The sequence below is a fragment of the Manis javanica genome, chromosome 4 (genome assembly GCF_040802235.1).
Source record: "Manis javanica isolate MJ-LG chromosome 4, MJ_LKY, whole genome shotgun sequence".
NCBI classification, from domain to species: domain Eukaryota; kingdom Metazoa; phylum Chordata; class Mammalia; order Pholidota; family Manidae; genus Manis; species Manis javanica.
Window position 1 is genome coordinate 49964155 of NC_133159.1, and position 23660 is coordinate 49987814.

At 38.7% G+C, this 23660-nt stretch overlaps 1 protein-coding gene across 13 annotated transcripts in view; it reads left to right on the forward strand.

The window, feature by feature from the left end:
• NFIA (nuclear factor I A) overlaps positions 1-23660 on the forward strand; it is a 542941-nt gene that overhangs the window by 458839 nt on the left and 60442 nt on the right. For 9 of the 13 annotated variants that reach the window (XM_073234026.1, XM_073234025.1, XM_073234033.1 and 6 more), the window contains 2 exons: positions 8140-8268; positions 10510-10563. In XM_073234026.1, coding sequence (XP_073090127.1) covers positions 8140-8268; positions 10510-10563 — 183 coding nt within the window. The remainder of the gene's footprint in view (positions 1-8139; positions 8269-10509; positions 10564-23660) is intronic. The other 4 variants (XM_073234027.1, XM_073234031.1, XM_017651074.3 and 1 more) reach the window with 1 other exon arrangement.

A 23660-nucleotide genomic window follows, 5' to 3' on the forward strand; every position in this document is an offset into this window, starting at 1 on the left:
AGTTAAATATGGCTATTGAGCACTTCAAGTGTGGTTATGCTGAACAACTCCATTTTTAAAATCCATTTAATTTTAATTAATTTAATATTAAGTAGCCACACATGGCTAGTAGCTACTATATTAGACAGGGCAGATAAAAACCCAGCGTGCGTATGATCGAGTTTTTCACTGTTCAGCTGGGTATCTAGGCAGAATGAATAAAACATTATGCTATATTATATTATATTTATTTTTCATACAAAGGAAATAGTTTGATTTTCTCAGTAATTTCTTCTTTATTCTCCATCCTCTATGAATCTGTGCAATTACTTTGTTGAGCCAAAATCAATCCTTCCATAAACACTTGGGAGGATGGGGTGGCATGAGGGAGGATGGGATGGGTAGGGAATCTCCAACTTTTAAGTATAATATGGACCATGAAATATAATTTTTGAATTGCAGTCCTAACACTGGGGTGTCTGTATTTACCCTGAAAGGAGAAGAAATCCCCTAAAAACTCAAAAGAGTTTATTGTTGGCCCAGGAATGAGATTTTGATATAACATTTTCCTTGTGTCTATTCTTTACTCTCTCTGGTTGTAAATTTTCACTCACAAATGAACATTTGGAATATATTAGAGAACTCATGGTTTCTTTTCTCCTGAATAATCCATATCATTTCTACTTCATTCTCCCATTTTTAAAAATTGAAGAAATCACTTACATGCAAGCCTTTTAAATTACCTGAACTTCTTTATGATGTGATAATTCTTTTGGGGGTCCTTTTAGCTCATTTTAAATGGTTGCCTATAGAGTAAGAAGGAAAAACCTCAGAAGATATATTAACTCATCTTATTCTCTCCATCATAAAAGTGATTTTAAAACGTTTTTATTCACTCAAAAAGGTTAAAAGTCAAAATAGTCAGACTGTTCTACTTTTTTTTATTGTTGAGTCTGTGAATCATAATAAATTACATTAGAATGAACCCTAATGGATTTTATCATTAGAACACAAAGCTAAGATGAGTGCAGTACCTTGAACTACTTCCCCAAGTCAAAGAGCATCTATTTATACCCACAGGAACTGAATGGTCCTTTAACCACGGGGTTAATCTGTCCCACCACAGCCTTTATTTAGCATCATGGTTGGAGACGATCTCATCCCAAGGTGCAACTGGGAAGGTCCTAGAGACGTCCTGTGCTTGCCTGTGGAGTGATGGCTGCGGTGCTGCATAGCTCTCCCTCTGGAAGAGATGAGTCTAAGCATACATGTGTTCTGGCAGATGACTTGCAAAATATTGTACTGGTACTCAACCTCCATCCCGTGCTTGAGAAATGGCACTGAAACTGACGCTGGCACCACCGATGGGACAGCCATGACTGGGGGTACCTACTCTTAGACCTGGAGATGTAAGAGAATCGAAATGCCCGAATCTAAAGAGAACTGTTACAATAGCAGTTAGCATTTAGGCTAAAGAAAAATATGTATCATTAATAAGCTCTATACTAAACCAGCTTATGATTGGTTTATATCAGTATGGTAGATCAATAATCAGAACCTTTTTCAGAAATGGGCACCTTGGTGGAGAATCACTGAGAGGAGGAAGAGGTCTGGCGCACTGGAGTTCAAACCCTGGCTCCTCCATGTACTAATGGTGTGGCCTCACATTCTGCAGGACTTCACTCCCTCGGTTATCCTCTGTCTGGGTCACTGCTTACTGCCCACTGCTGGACTTTTCCCATCAGTAGATAAACACACTTTCCTGTCTCTCATCTTCAAAAAGCTCTGCCTTGCTTCCCTCCATCAACCCACAGCTACTACCCTGCTTTTCTGCTTCCCTCTATAGACCAATTTCATGAAAGAGTTGACTACACCCATTTCCCCTACTTCTTCACTTCCCATTGATTTTGTAAACTATTCTCACTTATCTTCCATGTGCCTGACTCTCCTGGAGCTCATTTATTCTCATTATACCTGACCTCTTGATAGCATTCAACTCGCTTGATCACAGCCTTTTCCTTGAAATACTTTTCTTAATTTCTGTAGACTAATACTTTCCTGTGAGTTAAATGCCTCTACTTAGTTGACTATCTTGATGCTGATTTTATTAACTCAGAGGACTCTCTTGATGTCAAGACTCACCGAATTCTAAATAATTGTGTGTATCAGACTTTACCTCTGGATAAGTGAGGTATTATAATTATCAACTAGGCTTGGAAGATGTCAGTGAGTCTTAAAAGAAGAATTTTGATCCTTTCTGCTTATGTCTGCCAAAGGTTTTATAGAGAAAACAACCCATTGACTAGGCAAGAGGCCTATTGTGAATATTAGATGTATATAGTTACTATTTTACAACTTAGCATCTCTGGGTCATTATCTTCTTCTAAGCCTATTAGAATATTTATTTCTTGGAGGTTCTGTTAGAATTACTGATAATACATTCAGTATGCTTAATAAAATCCTAAGTGATCCCTACGAAGGCCAAGAAAAACCTGTTGTATGTAAGACAAGATGATTCTTAGTATACTTCAGAAATTTTCTTATTTTTTGCATAATCTTTTGCAGCTGATTCAACCTTTCTTTGAATTTTTTCTTTAGATAACAAATGTGAGACTTCACTTATAAATATAGTTTACTGACTTAAATAGGACACTGTTCTTATATTATGCAAGAGAAACTTTGTGAGGGAGTGTGATGTTTTATAAAACATATAAGCTTTAGGACCAGAGGGACCTGGGTCTGAAATACTACTTAATAGCTGGATGATCTTGAGCAAGTTGCTTGACATCTCTTGATACCTAGTTTCTGTGACATTAAGTTATAGACAGGCAGGATAATAGTACCTACCTACCTGAGATGAAAGTGTAAGTAGTTGAGATATTTGTAAGTACACAGCACATAGCAGGTACTCCATAATTTGTAGCTTTTATTATTTCTAGGCTGTTTTTTGGAAATGATCAATATGCAGAGATTTGATGACCATCTCTTCAGCAGCCTCCTGGCTCTCTTAAGGCTGATAGATGAATGAAGACTGCCAGTGGCCTTTAGGTTTAGTATAATAGTTGCTATGGCAAAGCAGCAATAAAGATGGGTCATTGGGAACTAAATGGTGACAATGGACAGGAGAATATCTAAAGTCAAATATGAACAACCAGACTTAAGTGTATTTTATGGTCCTCTCTAACCTGCCCACATATGGGATTTTAAAACTAAAGTGCAGACTTTGTTTTATTCCACAGCTTCTTCCAAACAGATTGTGAGTATAAATGAACATTATTGAAACTAGTTTCTGGTCTTGACTTTTATACCTTGAAGAAAGAGATATACCAGTAGAATCTTCTCTGCCAACTTGTATTACAGCACCCAAACTCCTACAACAGACAAGTTCCCGCTGTCCAGAGCAGCATTTACCGGGCATAATTTTCACAGGATACTGAATTTTTTAGTGAGTCTCCCAACAATAAGCACGAACCCAGACTTGTCACAGTTTTCCATTTTAAAAATCCAGCATGTCGTCCCATTGTCACCAGAATGTAGTTTATTGTAATATCTCCCTTTGCCCCTGCTTCCCATTAATATTGTAGCTCCTTGACTCCTAAAACATCTCCTTTAAGAAATTTTCTCAAGCAGAGAACAGCTTTGTACTTCTCATTCCTGCAGCATTTGCTCCATGACTGTCCCTGTAAAGTTCTTGGTCAAAGTGTTTGGTAAATCTCATAATTTGGGAGAGAGTCAAGTTGAAATTACTTTTTTCCCCTGTATCTCCTTTTTACTTTCTATAGCTTCAGGTTGCAGCAGAAAGTTAGCAAAAGAAATCTTGATTTGTTATAGGAGACCCCAGTAATTATTTTTGAGATTTTTAAAATATGATTTGATTTGACTTTGTTACTAATGTCTCTTGAAAGAATCACAGGGAAATAGAAATTTTCAAAAGTGTTTATACCATTGGAAATAACCATTTATTGGTCTCTGTCCTAAGCAGCTGTATGGGTGAATGTAAGCCAAGTAGAAAACCTCACACCTAGGATGAATTTGCTAAAAATAATGGAAACTTCTGGAATCCTAGAGAGTAATTAGTGCACAGTAGGCATCCTTAGTACACACATTTCTAGCATTGACAATGGTCTTATATTTGAATATCATGTTAGGCTACTATTGCTGTATAACAGATTACCAAAAACTTAGCTTAAAACAACACACATTTGTTATTCAAGTTTCTATGGGTCAAGAGTCTAGCCACAGATTAGCCGTCCCTCTGCTTAGGGTCTCACAAGGCTACAATCAAAATTCTGTCCAGGCGGCATTCCTATCTGGAGCTTGGGATCCTCTTGCAAACTCTCATGATTGTTGGCAGAATATAGCTGCTTATAACTTTAAGACAAAGGTCCAGCTTTCTTAAAGCTGGCTGTCAGCTGGAGGCTCCACTGAACCCTACAGAACCCTGCAGTTACTAACCATGTGACCCTCTCACATGCCCTTTTACAAAATGGCAGCTTACTTCTTCAAAGCCAGCAGGAAAATCTCTCTGATTTCTAGTCTCTCTCTTAAAGGGCTCACCTGATTAGGCCAGGCCCACCCAGATAGTAACCCTTTACTTACCTCAAAGTCACCTGCTTAGCGACCTTAATTACATCTACAGAAGTCCATTCACTTTTGCAATATAACTACCTAACCACAAGAATGACATCTGCTATATTTGCAGGTACTGCCCACATTCAAGGTGAGGAGACTATACAAAGTATGTACCCCAGGGGCCAGGAACTTTGGGGCCATCTTAGAATTCTGACTACCACACATATTAATGATGACTCTAATGGGATCTTTGTCAATACATGTTTGGTTCTACATACAGGGTTTCCCTTTTGGGTTTCTCACTCACAACTGCCTCCAGGGATCTGTCTCTGAATGACTAGAATTTCATGTATGTTTGCCTTTGTCCTCTGAACACTATTTGAAATGACTCAGATAGCCAAGAAAAATGGAAAAATGGAGAAAAGTTCAGAAAATCTGATGGTTAGAAAAACCAGTGATAAGGCAATATGTGTCTTGAACTCCATCTCCAGTTCTGTGTACCACCAATGGGTTTTGTATAGCAATTGGTAGGAGGAAGTGTCCCATTGAAACGAAGCATGATGGTAAATTTCTGCTTCCCATTCTATAAAATTCTTTATTTTTACATACTGGGAAGAATTTTGCGGTAATATTTTGTTTGTTCCAGAAAAGGAGGTAACATTACTTTATAATCTTTTTAAAAAAATTTGATACTTCTAAAAAACACTTTGAAATTAAAGTTTTGATTCTTTAAGAGAAAGCCAGTCAGTCATTATTCTGTACAGTAATTGTGTAACAGTGTGCGCAGCTAATTGGTAAAAGAAATTTTAGCAAGCAGTTTATTTTTAAAGTAACCTGCAGAAAACACTTTTGATTTCAAAAATAAAAGGCAAGATTAATGTTCTCTCCCTTTAAATGTAAAGCAGTATACTAATGTTTTGAAATTTCAGCTGATCAATTAAGTATATGAAGCAAATTAACCAAAACATACATTATGCATATGGAGAAAATATTAAAGTATATAATAAGGAAATGTGCTCAATGTGAGTCCTTCAAAATTGAAAACACAAAGTAATTTTGAGATTCATGACAGCCTTAGGGCTCATATTACTTGACTGTGATAAATTTAGAAGATTGTTATACACAGTTTGGCTTGTTCTTACACACAGACACTGGTTCTTCTCTCTTTAACCCTTTCAAAAAGGATTTGATTGTGTGGCTTTTTTAACTCATTTACCAATTTGATCATCTTGATGCTTGTTAGAGCCTAAATTTTACTTCCCTTTTTAAAAGGATAAATGGTGGATTTAAATCATGCCAATATTTCTATAGTATTTAGAATGGCATGGGTTGGAACACATGAACTTTTCAGAGAAATGATAACTTTTCCTTGAGTCCAACCTTTTGCTTTCTTTAATAAGTTTAGTTCAGATACTGCATTTCAACAGTGATTCTACTATCTGAAAAAAATTCTGCCATCTTAAAAGTTTTGACACTTTCATTTTCTATTCTGTTTCTATTTAATGACACATATTTTCGGCATTTGACTGAGTTTAAATCAGTGGACTGGTTGGCAGCCTAAAAATCTGCACAGAAGAGGTTTCAGTGAAGTGGGAGGTTTGTTTACATTTTGGTAGACTCTTACTCTTTCCCTTAATTTTTTAATTTGAACTCTCTTCTCTAATGTAATTACATGATTATACCTTAGGTTAGGTTGCTTGCAATGAATGTTGATCCAAAACCTCAGTCCATCCTAATGTTAAAACACTGGTGTGGGTGACTTTGGTTACTGATTCAACAAGGAAAGAAATACAGCTAAAGTCACTTAGTGACTTCTTTTTAAATTAAAATCATATAGATATTAATCTAGAATGGATCTGATCCAGATATGTCAAGTTAGGGGGAAAATCACATGCCACTTCATATTGTCCTGATGTCTGACTATGCAGATGTGCTTACCACTTTGCAATTTGTTTCTTTCTTGGGGTCAAATCCCCAAGTTTAGCTCTGTCCAAGCATCTATTAGTAAAGCCACAATAAAGCTGAGACTTGTACAAGTAGCTTAAACGTCTTTTCAGACCACTTGCTGTGTTCCAGACCCTTTGGTAGATAAACTGAAAATGGACGGGGCAAAGCAGACATGGTCTCCATCCTTATAGAATCTGTAGTGACACCTGAAACTTGTGTTGCAGAATCTCACCAAGGAAATCTGTAATCAGAAATAACCAGGACATTTGTTTATTTAGATACAGACATTTAGATATATGTAGACAGAGGCCACACTAAATTTCGGAACAGATCTATGCCACAGAGCAGTTGGCACAGTGCACAGTAGTTAGCAGCCACTCAGTAACAGGTACATGCTAATATCATTATTATTTTTATCACTGATTTTTCCTGCTTACTCTGGTCCTAGGCAGAACACAACACATGTACACATACATAAGTAAAAGGAGATTTGGTCCTTTTGACATGAGTGCAGACCGGTTTTGTGCTGCAAACTTAAGAGAGCCCAAATTTGTCCTGTGGTGTGGAGACAAGGAGTCATTTCCTTTATTTTTATTTCCAAGTTTTCATTATTTTAATTGGCACCCTACCAAACTGATAGGTGCCTCCAGTTGTGTATGTCAGCATGGTTGCTGAGAACATTATAAATCCAGTAATTACAAGGAACTCTTTTCCCATTATTTTCTTACTCAAACATTTTCTGGGTTCGAAATGCTGTGGAAACCTTAGAAACTATAGTAAAAACACTATTTTTAAAAAAACACTTTATTGTATTTTCTTAACTTAAAAGTAATATATATTCATCATAGAAAAGAGAAGTGAGCAAAAAGGGGCAATGGAAATCACCCGAATCCGACACACAGAGGCAACTGTTACCATTTATGCGTATTTCCTCCCAGTTCTTTCTGTGTAAATGGAAATATATTTTTAAATGGCATCATAGCCTAACATCCCATGTTTTTAATTGCTTTCCATGTTTTTATTCTGTGTTGTTAAATAAACAGCTTGCCATGTTGTTGTTCATTATTTGCATTGGCTCTACCATATTTATTTAACCAGTCCCTAATTGTTGGGCACTTAAGGATTTTTTTACTTTAATCTTTTCTCTTTTTTCTATTATAAATAATTTATTGGATGAGCAACTAAGTTGTCATTGTTGAGGGTTTTAAAAATGCTAAAGTAGCTAAATTATTTAAAATGTGAAGCCAGTGCCTTGGTGCCTAAGTAAGGTAACTGGCAAGATGAAGTCATAGTGGGTGTCTTCCTGTGCTTCTACGGCCTCCTTTCAGGAAGGGTCCTGGACGCCAAAAGCACATGCAACTTTCAGGATACACTGGGCAAGCAGCACTCCATAATTAAAGAAGAGCAGTAAGGCCAACATGAGCTGTGATTTAGTTGAGTAAGTTGAAATCAATTATAGGCTGGCTTACCAGGAGTCCATCTCTCACCTGTTTGCTCTGCGACAAATTCAAAACACTTTCAAATGGGTTTCCATTCACAAGTTGATTTCTTTTTTTAATTCTTTAAGTGTTGTCTTTTAGGTTGCACAAGCTGTTGTTCCATGAAATAAAAGTGTGCTCATCAATGCATCCTTCTTGCCAGGAATGCCATCCCCAACCACACTGAAGAAGTCGGAGAAGTCCGGTTTCAGCAGCCCCTCCCCTTCTCAGACCTCCTCCCTGGGAACGGCATTCACACAGCATCACCGACCCGTCATCACAGGGCCCAGAGGTGAGCTGCTCCTCGGGCCCCTTGCTTGTGTTAGGTCATGGCCTTTGGGCCAGCGTAGCAAAACGAGAGGCAATGAGGACTCCCCTAGAATGCGCCTCAAGGCAGTGAGTGTTCCAATTTCTGATCCCTGGGGACAGTTTTAGAATGTTAGGGACTGAAGAGATTGGGCATCAAATCCTTGATCCTTACCTAGGCAAAAGAGGGACCAATCCTCTTTCTCTGCTCATGGAATGTTGCAAAGAGGTGGGAGGTAATTTGAATGGAACCACAATCAAATCGGTCCTACATATTGTATGAGAGGGGTGAGTGTGTGTGTGTTAGGTGAATATATTTTCCTGTAGTCAGTTACCTGTTTTCAAGTGATCACTATTTTCATTCTCTCATCTCTGCCGATTCTCCTTCCTTGAAACCTGATTTCATTATGTGGCATTTTACATTGAAGCTGTTTGCTTCACAGAGTTGACGAGCACTCTTCATTCACTCCTTTTGAAGTGGTAGATAGTTTGTCTGGTTTTCATCGCAATGTTTTCATTATTTTTGTCTCATGTGCTTTTAAGTTTATTATTAAAACGTGCCCACAAGAAATATGATTTGTATTTTGCATTAAAGACAAGCTTTAAACCTCAAGAGAATGTCAGCAAATCACTTTACTTGATCTTATTGCAAGATGAAAATATTTATTAGTTTGTTTTTGAAACTCCTACAGTAGGAGTATGAATAATTGTAACCCCGTTTGCTTTCTTCCATCAGATTTTTGTTTAGGTAGGTCTGTGACCTACTAGCTGGTACCATAAAACATCCTAGAAAGTTATGGCCTGTTGTCTACTTTGACATATGCCTGGGGAAACTGATATTTCTTGTATTAATCTCAGTGTTAGTCCCACAAATTTGAACCTCTTTATAAATACCCTGTGTGTATCTCAGGGAAATAAGGCAATTGAGAGGGCTGTCCAAATGCATGCATGCAAAAATCACATTGGAAAAGATAAGTGTTCTGTTGTACAAAGCAATTTTTATATACACAATTATGAAAACTTACTTGCTCCATCTTTAAACATCTTGTGATCATTGACAGAACTTTCTCAAGGTCCCTTTTTATTTCATGTGTGCATGTGCGTGTATGTTATACTCAGAGAGGATATATATACATATATATATAGTTCTCATCTGAAAACCTTGCATCTGAATTGGAGTATATAGTCCCAGATGAGTCTCTTCAAGTGGGGTAGTAGTATGATATTCTCCTCATAGTCAACATTCATTAAGCATCTAAAGTGCAGTGAAATATAAGAGATATGAAGCCTTTATAGTGAGAAGATTTTGGTCTCAGGGAAATAAGGCATGTGGTGATTCTCATCTTTTTATGGTCAGGTTAAAATATTCTAAATTCTAAACAAATGTTAAAAGCAAAAATTCCTGCAGAGGAAGGGACTGTGGATGTTCGCTCATTCATTAAACAGGGATATACTGACTGCCTGTCACTGGAATTCAGTGGTTCCTATCCTCATAGAGCAGAATCTAGTTCAGGAGAGTCACACAAGACAATAAGCAGTTAGAAGAGGATGGGAAATGTGCTTTTACTTGCTACTTTCTATCAAATAAAGAGTCTTAAAAGCATAGGTAACATTGAAGTCAAATCATGTAAGGTGTTTACAAGAATGGAGGGCATTCCAAGCAAAAGAAAGAAACATTCATGGTGTAGCATAGTAATAAGGATTGGGAAGGACAATATACTAGCAATCAGGATATCTGGGTAAGTTGCCCTTTTGCCTTTCCACTTACCTTCTGGATTTTGTAATGTCCTCACCAATAAAATGGGGACAGTCTCACTGTTGAATGAACTTTTTCTCCCAATCTCATATTGTTATACTGAAACTACAATAAAACAATATTTGTAGAGAATCTTTGAGGAGTATAAAACAATGTGTATATGTTATCATTTATTCAATAAATATTGAGTGTCTTTCATGTATCTTGCCTTAAAACCATAGTTCTAGAAATTATTATAATGATTCTATCATTTACCCATGGATGCCATGATTGGGAGCTTCTTTGTGCTAGACAGTTAAGCACATTTGCTAAAACTACTCACACACTGGCTTGAACCAGAGAGGACTTCCTTAGCCTACAGAACAATGAGTTTTGATCTCCTATTCATATTCATGAAAATGTTTAGGAGGAAAAGGGAAGAATGCCTAGTCTAAGAATTATGGAATATCAAAGATTCTTTGTTTTCACCAGAATTCAAGATGGTTCCCAGCATCCTCGGTTCTCCTTTCTGGAAAATCTACTCAGGTACCCAGTCTTATTGCACCTGCCCCCCTTAGTGGTCTGATGAAAGGAATTGGAGTAGTTGAGATGAAACTCTTCAGTGGCATCTTTTTGGTAAGAATCATAGAGTTGAGATAGGCTAACATAAGACAGTCTTGGGCTAAGATATTTTTAAAAGGTTGGTGTGCAGACTCTTGTTATCTAAGAAATATTTGTACCAGTACCATATTCCCTTTAATTCTTCTCTGAACCAGTTGGAAAGCTAATGCTTGGAATGGCATCAAATCTAGGACTAAGAGTTGTTATTTTAGGAAGATGAACCCAGATTTAAGGCAAGACAGTCTGACTGAGGGAGCCAGTGCGGAATAAATATGATGTGCACATTAAGGGGAATTCAACCTCACTTGTCTCTTTTCTTGTAAAGAGTTGTTACAACCCAAACTGGTAAATCATTAGAGAGCCAGATGGACAATCAAAAAATAATCAAACTTCAAAAGGGCCTGGGAGAAGAGAAAGGTGTGTCCTTTATCAGGGTCCTGGGGCATGGATGAAGTGGGGCGGTAGGAAGGGCAGGAGTCCTCTTACTTCACTCTTACTCAGAGGCACGTGGTATGTTCACTTCTGAATAGCACCCAGATTGCAAGATTTCTGCTCCCTTCCTTGAAATTTCTCATGGGAATGCCTTGACTAGACAAACAGCATTTACGAGCAATAACTGCGTAATATATCTCAGTGTCCAAGCTAGAGGTGATATTTTAACAGAGCTTCAACAAAACAAGGTCACCTCACGAGAAAACAATGACCCTATATTTGATTGCAAACATAAGCTGTATTTGGAAATTTGGTGTTCATCTTTTACAGCGAAAACCTCTCTTTGAAGACTGCAAAGCAAAAGCAGAAAAATAGGGTCTTGAAGGGAGGCAGTCAGCATAATGGTTACATGCAAAAGCCCAGGGGTCGAATGGACCAGTGTTTGAATCCTGTCTCCACCACTTACACCAGCTGTGTGAACCTAGCACATTGCTTTACTTCTTCTCCAAGCAATAGTTTCCTCAGGTATAAATTGGAGATCATAATCTCCACCTCAAGAGAATAGTATTATCTAAGGAGTAAATGAAATCATGTATTTGTAGTTGTTTGCACAGTGCCTGGAAATAAAATATTACTCAAGTCATGCAAACAATTAAGTCACCCCTTTTTATCCAGGCTTCGAAAAACCTCATGGTTTCCCTAACTGCCTTCACCTGTGGACATTCTACCCATTCCAAGAGCAGCTAGAGGAGGATTCGGACCTCCTGGGCTCCACCCAGGCATCATGACACACTCCTCACACTCCTGTAACCTTTCCTCTCTGCACTTTTCCTCCACCAACGTCTTGCTCTGTTAATGAATGTACATGTCTCATTGCTCTCCTAGAATGGAATCTCTGAAAGGAAGAATCTCTAACTTACACTTTTTGGTTATCTTCATTGTGCCTCACACAGTGGGTTTTATGGTCAAATGTTGGTTGAATGAAAAAAAGTACTAAAAATGCACATAAATGTACACAAAAGACAGTCATCCCTTCCCCCACACTGGTAAGTTCTCATTGCTTCAGATGAACTAAGTGTGAAAGATGCATTACAGTTTATGCAGCACTTCTTTATAAGGAACATCCAAGATGGGAAGAAACATGGCTTTTCATTCAAAGAAAACTTTTGCAAGTTTATATATACAAAACTTTGATATTAAAAGCTATGGTTTTTCCTAGTTTGTGCTATTCTAATCACTTCCCTATTTACATCATGAACATAGAGATGTGTGGTCTCTAACAATGAATCCCTCTGTGATATTGGCTTGCTTTATGGCTTTGATAAATCATTCAACCTTATGGCCTCAGTTTGGCCATCTGTATCATGCTGATAATACTTGGCCAGTTATGTAGGTAAAGTTAGGTAAAGGGGTTAAAGCATTTTGAAATATTCTTGGGAGTGAGGAAGATAAGTTTCAGGAAAGATTTGTATGTCATTATACATTATTACAATTACTGTGCACTTTGAGCTAAAATACTGGGTTTCAAAAACTTTGTTTTATCAGCATTTAAAATTTTAACCATAATAAACTATGTAATCACAACAATTTATCTAATTCATGATAACTGGAAAACTTTGTTCCTTTTCCTTTTCAAGAGTTGGAAGTTTGACTATTTAAAGGGTCTAACTCTTCTGTGAATTATTTGTAGTAATCGTCAATGCTATTTTAGAGTTTCTTGGAGGTTTGTCTTCTTGAAACTTATGTTTCTCTAAAGTTTTGCTATTTTCAAAAAAAAAAAGAAAAGAAAATCCGAGGTCATGAATAATGCTCAGTTTAAATGCTCTGCCCTAAGTACAGCAAGTCCGTGCTTCGGGGATTTTGAAATGGGGAGGAGCCCTTACTATAGACATTGGAGGTTCAAAGTAATTGACAAATAAGTATTTATTGAGTTTCACCTAGAACCATAGAATTTCAGAATTACACTGACAATCCTCTGGTCTAATTAGTTCCCTGTACCAGCTAAGAATGCATTTGCTGCAACTAATAGAAAGCCTGACTGAACAGGTCACATTTTTTTCTCATACAGAAACTAGTATGTGATTCAGGACCATTATGGCGGCATCATGACGCCGTCAAGTGTTAAGATTTCTTCTCTTAGCCATACTTGTGTGGGCTGTATTCATCCTTGCTCTGCAACCTCATGGTCACAGCGTGGCCACTGCACTCCTGCTTCACATCACCATTCCAAGCAGAAGGTAGGGAAAGGGCAAGGCCAGAAAGTGCTTGCTGGCTTATTCTGCCACCTTTTATAGCATCTGACATAACATAGTCAGAACTCTGGCACATGATCATGTCTAGCTGCAAGGGAGGCTGGAAAATCAAGATTTTTAGCTGAGCATATTGCCAGTCTGTATAAAATTAAGGCTTTTTAAGTAAGTAAATAGGGGGATAAATATGCTGGCTAGCAGTTAGCAACATATTCCACATTATTCTTACAGATAAGAAATGTGAGCTGGCCAGAGTCAAGACTAGGAATCAAGTCTCAAGTTCAGTGCCTTTTCCCCTATATATTAGTCATTTCTACCTTTCTCTTTCCCACTGGGAGAAATAAACTGCATTTATATAAACAGTTTGTTTTCACATTTTTTATTAGTATAAGATATAACATAGCTATTTAGATCTTTTGATAAGCATAATACAATCCATGATATCACACTGAGTGTTTTAAAAATAACAGCCATAAACAAGTCACTTGATTTTTTTTTGTTAGCCTATGAATCCTTGCTACTAGTCATGCAGCATTTCTGAGAGATGCCAGTCACTTAAAATAAAAATAATTTTTGGGGTCAGTTTGGCTTTTTCAATATTGAAACTAGCTTGCAGTCCCCATAACCATCTGGGGACACAGGAATTTTTCCACAAATACTTATCAAGTACTTAACAATGTACAGGGTGCTCTGTAAGTTGCAATAGAGTGGACAAGAGAAGCTTGGATTATGGCCTCAGAGTGCTTACCTCCCGATGGATGACAAGATTAGAAAACCAGCAGCTGTATTACTGTGATAGGAAGAACATGGTGTGTGGTAAGGACAGGGGCATCCTGATGGGGAGCTACTGTGGTATTTGGTGCTGCTGACGTTCATACAAGCATACAATTCACCCCCATTCTCAAATAGAGCACCTTCTAAAAGTAAGTATGCAAAATGAAGCAACAGCAAACAAGTCATGCTTTCAGATAACCAAGTACTGAGAAATCAAGACACAAAATGTAAGCATGAGGCTTGAGCCTCCACTCCTTATGGGTCAGAAGTACACACACACACACACACACACACACACACACACACACACACGGAGTCTGGAAGTAAAATTGTCCTGATACTGAAAATATACTTAAGATATGCTGAAACAATAGCCAAATAAACCAGAGATTTATTGTGCAGCTTTCAAAGACTCATGCCGGTTTCTGTTTGGGGAGGTAGTCAGAAGTTTATATGCTCTATAAACCACTCTAAGTCCATGATCCTCATGGCCCAAATAGGGAGTCTGCCCGTAGTGGTGGAACATCTGAGGGTCTGTAGTTAACAGTATCTCCCAGTTTGGCCAAGAAAAATATACTGCAGAGAATTATGAGAATTAAGATCACCTTCCAGGAAGCTGAGGTCACCAGGAAAGGTCGGAGGAGCATAGAGTCATAGACAATAATAGAGGAGGAAGGAAAAAGCAGTGAAATGTGAAGGCACAGCTATCACTAGCAGGGCCCGGTGGGGCAGGAACCACGTCTTCACTGTTCCTGCCTGTGTCCCACACCTTATGCCTGGAGTAAGGAAAGCACTCAGCTCAGAATTTGTTGCACAAATACATGGGTGCATGGATTTGGTTGAAGGCACATGGAAAGTTTGGGAATAAAAGGGAGTTATTTCCAAGCCCTGTGTGTAATGATAATATAATATTCAAGTGCATGTATTTGGCATCATGTTGGGAAATGCATAGTATGCTGAATAAGTGCTCAATAGATATTTGTTTTGTTTTTAAGTAAGACTTCTACCTGATAAGCATTAAGAAAAATACTGAGCTAAAACAGATTTGATTCCATTTTTATAGAATATTTCCTGTAGTATTAAACACTCTTCTGTCTAAACTAAAGATCTGAAGAAGGAATATTCCCTGGTGCTTCCTCACTACCATACCCATGGCACCCCTCCCTTCCAGAGCAAAGACCCCCCCTATACCCGAGTGATTGGTTTCTTCAGCTTTCTTGTATCTGCAAACTCTTTTGCCTCTTAGGAGAGCTTTTAACTCAGGAGTAGAACCTGCTGGTGCTCCTTTCAGTAGAGCTGAATCTAATTTCTGGTTTAGAGCAATTGAATCATCTCAGGAAAATGAGAAGCAATTAAGTACCTGTTGCTAACAAAGTGCTGAAATAATCTGCTAACAGACCCAAGGTGTTTGTTTATTATCAGAGTATGTCATTTGAAAAAACGTTACATTGCCTTTCTAAAATAAGAACTGCCAGCACTGATCTTCCCACGCAGGCATCGAGACTCAACAAGTACCACCTTTGAGGAGCACTGAAAAGAGAAGGAAGAGGGCTTGTGAACATGGGTCAAGGTTAGCTCAAGTGCCAGTACCCGGCCTGATGGGGAACATCGCCGATGGGGTTTGAAGGAACTGGATAGTAAATAGGAAAAGCAGCTTTTGAGCAAAGGCCCTTTAAGTCCCTGTTCAGGAAATTATTAAATTCATTAGCCAGATACTTACAACCAGCTATTACTGCCCAGCTAAAGGAAAAAACAGTGCCAGCAAATGTTTTAAAACTACAACTAAACAAAAGTCAGGAAGCGTGTAATTAAAACTGTACCTTTATTGTATTGTAAAGAGTTTCACTATGACATGGAAAATATTTAAAGGAGAAGGCTGTTTAGCTAATTTGTCTGCAAGTGAACTGCTTAGTGGAAAACTATCCTAAATTAACTCTAAGGCCACCCACCGAGCAAACCTCATAAAAGGCCATGGCTGCTCAGCTTGGTTCTGTGTAACCATTCAATAATTACTAGATAAATGCATAACTAAAGCTCTATTACACTAATAATTTGGACTGAGATAGATGTGTGGGACACCCTGCTGGGTTAATTTGTTATCCCCAAAGCAAACTTCTAAAGAGAGCTCTTCTGCCAGAATCGTGTTAACATGCTGTCCCAAGGAGGACAGGTTAGAGCAGTCAGACCAATTGGCTCCTTAATCTCTTAAAGAGGCAAACGCCCCCAGGGTGAGTGCCCGAGAGAAGAATAGAGTGATCAACCGCGTGGACCTAGATTTAAACTCATCCTGGTCAAAGAAGCTGTTCCTCCTTGGAGTTCTTACCCCTTTCTCTCTCTACCTCTCCCCATCTCCCCGCCTTCTCTTTCTCCCTCGCTCCCCACCCCACCCCACCCCCACACACACCAGAGACCCACACACACACACCAGAGACCCACAGACGCGGACCCGATGAAGCCCCGGTGTCTTTGAAGTCTTTAAAATCCTCTCATTGCCAAGACTTCCTGGTATCTCTTGTACTATTAATCACGTCGTCAGATAAATCCCTAGCAGTTCGTTCTTTCTGGTTTAGCTTCATAGATTGTTGAATCCATGTTTAGACTCATTCTTTCATTCTTTATTTTCCTTTTTTCAGAGTAGAATAAAAAGGTCAATATCAGACTTATATTTCCTTGTTATGTAGAATGTTTTCTTCTGTCACAAACATACAACACACACACACACACACACACACACCCCTAATTGCTGTTTTAAATATGAAGCTCACATTTAAGCTTCAGTGCTGGGTTTCAACCTCCCCTATTGACAGAACCATAAATCATGTTCAAGTTAAGTGAATTACTGTACCGTGGAACTGTAGCTTTAACATTGTTTATGTAGGATCAGCTTATCATCCATGTAGGCAAAGGAGGGTAAGCCCTGGTATTTGAAATGGGAATGTGCAGTCCTATTAATATGGTTGCAATATCACAGAGAGTCACCCATTTCAAGCCGCATCCTTTGTATTGTTGAAACTAGTGTATTTAATCACATGTATGAAATGTCTTTAAGATGTGTATTTCTGCAGGAAATTTACATTCGTCATTTGCCATTTCATTTTATGAAATGGTGGTTGCTTTTTTTCCCCTAAACAATTCCTTTTTCTTGTGTGCAAAACCCATGTAAGGAACATCAGAGGTGCCAGGTTGTAATACAATAATAAGGGACCTATGAGCAAAAAATTCTTTAAGGAGAGAAACCATTTGACCTCTGAAAAATAATTCAGATGGAAGCAGCAGAGAGCAGTGGAAACAGCATGGGCAGTGTGGAGTGAGCCACAGTTGAGCTCAAATCCTGACGGCCCCTTGGGATCTGTGAATGCTTGTGCAATTCACTTATCCTCTTACCTGCCTTTTTCTCCCACCCTTCCTAGGAGGAGGAAGTGAAATTGATACTTAGTAAGTATGTTACTAAATGTTAATTATCTCTCAGATTCCCTTTATCCCCATATCCTTATTTGGTTTCTTTGTATGTGGTTCTCCTAAGAGGATTCTCCCTTCATTCCTCCCTCCTCATCCCCAGTTCTCTTTTCCTACTTGTTTTTGTGGGTCCAGAAGGAATGTGAGTTTCTCCTATGCATACAAGCAGAGATGTGGTCTCAGAGAAGTAAGCAAGCTTGATTACCCCATCCCATCATTCTTACACAGTTGGAAGAACAGGGGAGTCTCCCCAGTGGGGCAAGTGGTCTTTTCCCATGATGGGTAGCCCTTAGCCATGGTGGAGATGTCAGTTGGCCTGGTCTTCCATTCAGGCATGACTCTTGCTAAAAGGTACTTCTGTTGTTTACCAGAGTCTGTTGTTCACAAGAGTCAGTTTAGCAAATAATTATTGGGCACTTATCATCTGCTAAGCACTGTGCTAGACCCTAATGAACAAACCAGACAAGCTGGTCTGACCCTACAGTCTAGCAGAACAGACATTAAACAAATAGTTATTACTATGGCGAGATTAACAAGGGGGAATTCAAGAAAGGAATAGTATGTACAGGTATTTAGAATATTTGTGAGGATTTGAATTTATTTGTGTCTGTTTGTATGAGTCCCTTTTACTGGCATGCAATCTGAATTTAGAAAACCTTGGCATCCCTAAGGAATATCTCTAAATTTTCATGAATCTCCTCCCAATTCCTGAATACCATTATAAGAGTTGTTGAGTTGCTGCATACTCAGTAATGAGCAGAAGATAGGTTAATAAGGACTCTTTCAAGTGAAATATACTTAAAAGTGAAAGAAACCCAACCAAAGAGCTTAACCATCCCTCTACTTCCCAAAAAGAAAATCATGGATTTGTGCATGTAACTGAAAAGCCAGGGGTTTATGGCTTCAGGTAGAGCTGGATCCAGAGGCTCACGTGAAACCTTCAGAAATCTATTTCTCTCTTTCTTTCTCTCAGCTCTTCTGTCTGTGTGAACCTCAGTGAGATCCTTCTGTCCTGATTTTTAGGCAAAGTCTCCTTAGACTGTGGCACTATTGATGTGAGCAGCTCTCAGCTTAATTCCCACTGATTTAACAATCTTAAGGGAAAGAGAATGGCTTTTTTTAAAAAGATCTAGGAAAGGTCCTACTTCTGGATGCTCATGGCTCTGATTGGCCTGGTTTAGGTCATTTGCTCACTTTTCAAATAATCCTTATATTTAAAAGAGAATGAATGGTGTTTCTGGTTGGTGTGCTGGGTACATGCCTATCCACAGAGCTGGGGGTAGGGTTAAGTCCATCCTAACCATGTCGATTGAGGCTGAGGGAAGGGAAGGTACCCAAGAAAACATGAGTGCAGTGTTTCTAGAGGAAAGGGGGAACGACCACGAGGCAGGCTGAACTAAGAGCTGACCACTGCAGGAGATCCGAGCAAACCTGTGATTTTCTCCCTACCCAGGTGATTCATTCCTGCAGATCAGGCTTGCAGAGCACAAGTCAATTCCAGGTCTTAGTAAAGTGACTGCTAGACTCACAGTCTGACATGCTATCTGACACACAGTAGGTTCTCAATACACACTCTTAAAATGAGTAAACCCATTATGTTCTAGAATTACTAGAATTTTTACAGATGAAAGACCTAGAGGAAAGAGAATTCTAATCCTCAGAGAAATATTTTAAATTAGTGCTGTATTACCCAATTTATAGATAAGGAAATGCAAGCCCAGATTCATTAAGTAACTGTGCCTAGAGATTAACATAGGGAATGAATGATTTCAGACCTAGAGTAGTCCAGCTCAGAAACCCACACAAGACTTATAATTTTTATTTTGCAGTAGAGGAACCTGGGAGGCTGATGCAGTTAGTTGATACCCAACCTGGGATAGAAACTTGATCCCCTGACTTCAAACACAGGGCTGATTTTGCTCATACTTCATGCCCTTGTGAAATCTTCCAAAAGTAGGAATAAATCATTAAATCCTATGGGGTAAATTCATGAAGATAGACTGAATTCAGGAGGCTACATTGAAAGTAGCATATGCTTTAGTAATCATGTTGCTGAGAAACAGGGCCTTAACCTGCAAGGTATCCCTGACAGTTGGGCAGGTCTAAGGCCTCAAATCAACCTGTGCCTCCATGTTGGTCTGGGATTCTTTTGTTTACTTGCTCACTTTTTGCCTTTTTTTCTTCTAAATGTCAGCAAAGACCTGCAAACAGCCCAGGGCCCAGCACTTGGTAATCCGTCACAGGCTAGAGCAACTCAGCCCTTCTTACTTTTTGCAGTTCTCTTCTGCAGGACTGTAGTTTGGAATTCCAGTGCTCTTTCGACAAGTGATTAGAGGATTTGCTGCCTATTTCTGTTAACCTCTATTATCATCCAGTCTATTGTGGGTGGTGGTTTTTTCCTTAGATATTTTGGGTTGTGTTTTATTCTTCATCTCTTGTCTCAGAGTATTGCTTGCATATTACTCAGCAGCTCAAGTTCCCTTCATGGAACCAAATTCTTGTCAACTTTGCTTATTAAATAGTCACTCTTCATATTTCCAATAATCACAGTTGTTGCGTGGTTGAATGCTTTCCACATTAGCCATCATGACAGCGTAGGCAATTAGCACACAAATGTAGTATATTCAAGTCCTTTCAGGACCTAAAAGGTTGGGACAGTATCCCACAGCTTGAACCAACATACTCAGAGCTTCTAAGACGCTAAACATTACAGCCTTCCCAAAATGAAGACATCTTAGAGAGTGAATGTTCATAAACCCTATAACTTACTATCTCAGAAACATGTAAAAAAATAATTTCTTTTAAAAGGCACATGCTCCCTTGTTTCAGATTTTTTTTTAATTTCAGTGTTATTACTATGAATCAGTTGTACTGAGTTATTTGTAAATGTAATCCCAGAGACTGAATACCACTGGAATTTAAAACTGCATGAGCTTCAGCAATTGTGTAGTTCAAACTCATCATTTTGCAGATGAAAGGCCTAGAAGAAAGAGAATTTGCTCACATTTATAAGCCAGGTTGTGGCAGAAATAAAACTAAAACCCAAGTCTCTTTATCTAATTAGAAAATTTTCCTTAAAAGTACTCTAAATCTTCTAAAAAACTTCTTTTTTAACATTTAGCATGTATTAGATCTCTAATAAGCAACTCTCAATAACTAACATAATGGGCCTTTCAAAGGAAATGATGGAGGTTTCCACTATATTTAGGTTTGAGGAGGTCATGAGGAGGCTGTGCTTAGATTCTGGGTAGGTCAGAAGAGTGCCTGAGTAGCAGGGGTCTGCATGGTAGAAGGGGAGGGCAGTATGGATGCTCAAGGATTATAGGTCTAAACTAAAAATTGAGAGTCTAGAGGGGGACAGCCAGTAAGTTCTAGCTTAAGTGTCAGTGCCTGAGATGTAAGCAAAGGTAGGGATTCAAAGTGTATTTGGCCAAAACAGCCTTTAGAGGTCATGATACCTATGGTATCTATATCTGTTGTATCTGTGGTATCATCTATGACTATCAGATCCCGATTGTTGGTATTGCTGCTTTGGCTTTGCATTTTGTAGTTTATGGAATTTTTTCAAGACCCTCATGTCATATGCATACCGATAGTACATACTCTCTCATCAGTGTTTATGTATTCATTTCTCCAAGAAACAGTTTGTAACAGCTACTTCTTCCTCTTTACTTACCATTCTTTTCTCTGTATACTCTACCATCAGAACAGGTCGTAGCACAGAGGAGCAAACTTCAATTTATTCATTTCTCATTCCCTTCCTTATCTATAGTAGTAGTATCATGCTCCTTTGTTTCAGGTTTTTTTAAATTTCAGTGTTATTAAAAAGTGAAGCTATTTATTGATCACAAGCATATGGTCAGAAACTATACTGTGTGCCAGATAGGTAGATAGAGAGAGAGAGAGACAGACAGACATAGATATACACACATATACATATAGTCTCGTTTGATCCTAACAATGAATCTATGAAGTATTATTAGCCCCATTATACAGATGGCAAAACTGAGTCATAAGCCCAGAAACTTATGAAGCATAGCTAGTAAGTGAAAGAGCTGAAATTTAAATCTATGTCTGACTCCAAAGCCCATGGTCCTCATATTGTACCTCTCTACTTTTTCGACTATGCGTTTAACTTGAAATGATACATACACAGGTATGGGAAACCAGCACAGACAGGGGTATATGAAATGATGGTTAAGAGGGCCAGTCAGAGAGCTTGGGGTGGGGTGGAGGACAGGCGAGCATGGGTGAAGATGGTCAAAATGTATAAACTCCCAGTAGACAGAAAAAGAGCAACAAGTTAGAGGAGATACAGAAGACAAGCAGATTGCTTGTAAAGGGTTAAAAAAGCGAGGCTTCTGCAGAAAGGATGGCTAGAACAAGGTCTTGGTTTGGTAAGGAGGGGTGGAATGAGCAGGGATTTACAGGTGCTCGACTCAAGCAGAACATGCCAGGTGCTTGGAGAGTGAGCAGAAATGATGTGGATTTACACCAGGGGCTGGCACACTATGGCCCGTGAGTCAAATCCAGTATTCTGCCTGTTTTTGAAAATAAAATTTTATTGTAACACTGCCACACTCATTGTGTCTGTAATATCTGTGGCCACTCTGGCACTGTTGTAGCAGAGTTGAGTAATTGCAACAGAGACCAGGAGGCCTGCAAAGTTGAAACTGTTCACTCTCTGGCTTCTCCAGAAAATGTTTGTCAGCCCCTGGTCTAGACTAAGCCAGGTTCTTTGAACAAGAAAGGTCGTGAAGTAGCTAAAATTCATCTAAATAAAAATTTTTAAGGACCTTGGTCTTTCTCTCTGTTTTTCTTCTCGGGTAGAGGGGTCTGTATTTTCTAGAAGAAACTGTAATTTGATTTTCAACCTGAAGATCCCCTTAACTCAAATGCAATAGAATAAATCAACCACCTTGGAAATGTGTAGCATAAACTTACTTTGGTAGCAATAATATAAAACTACTGGTGTTTATCAAGTCATCATGCAATGTCATGCATTTCTCTCATTTAACAAATCCAGGTCCTTTGATTTGCAACTCAGTGATGTTAAAGGTATATCCTTTATGTTTTGAAAACATTGGCTTGCCTTGAGTCAAAGGTTTATTACTTAGAAGAGGCTCCACCTCCTCAAGTTTTGAGAACCATTGCCAACTCCCCTTTCTTTGTTTCTTTGTTAAACTAAATCCCATAACTCCAAACTTCTACGCTTTCATAAATGGCAGGTCTGACTCATGCATGATTTATTAATGATAGCTATGGACCACTAAGATAGATTCCTCAGCTTTAGGCAGGTTATAATGGAGTTACACACTGTGGTTTTGAATTTCTGAGGAAGCACAGTACATAGTAGTTGACAAATAATTCAAGTTCCCTTTGCCTTATGGAAAGCTTTATTTTCTTAAGTGTGACCTTTTTCTCCCACTTTCTTCTCCTTATAGAGGTCTGCCTTATTAAAATCTTTACCTATAAATATGGGTAGGCAGGAGTTCTCAATGCCACCTTTTACTCTGCAGAAATGGTTCTTTTTGTCTGCGGAACATCTTTCTGCTAAAGACAAATGAGTAGCTTTTTCTTGTAATGGTGCTGACAGGGACTCTCACTTGTTGCCATTAACTCAGCATTGATTAATGGTAAGACTGTGGAGTTTTGCAAATGCCAGGACTCGGGAGTGATCCTTCGTTCTGTGAGGGAAGAAGGCTGCCTGCAACGCTGTCTTAAGAGTCGACTGCACCTGAAGGAGGGTCAGGTTTCATTGTTCACACTGCTCTCTCAATGGCTCTTCTTCGGAGCCTCCTGCAGAAGAGAAACTAGGATTTAAGGGCTGGTGCTGCAAAGCAAAAGCTAACATGAAAAGAATTCAAATCTCTGTCCACTATACAAGAATCTTCAATGGTTCGTGGACAAGGAATAAAGCAAATAAAGCAATGTCAGGGTTAAATACAATAACATATTTCAACTCATGAAATTTTGGTTTGAGATAAAATATGGGAGGGTTATTAGAATTTTTGGAGGCCAAGTTTGGGCAAAACCACTGGAAATGGTAAGAAGGGATTACTTCCTTCTATCTCTTTCCCTTTCCTGAGACTTACAGAAGAGTGAAATACA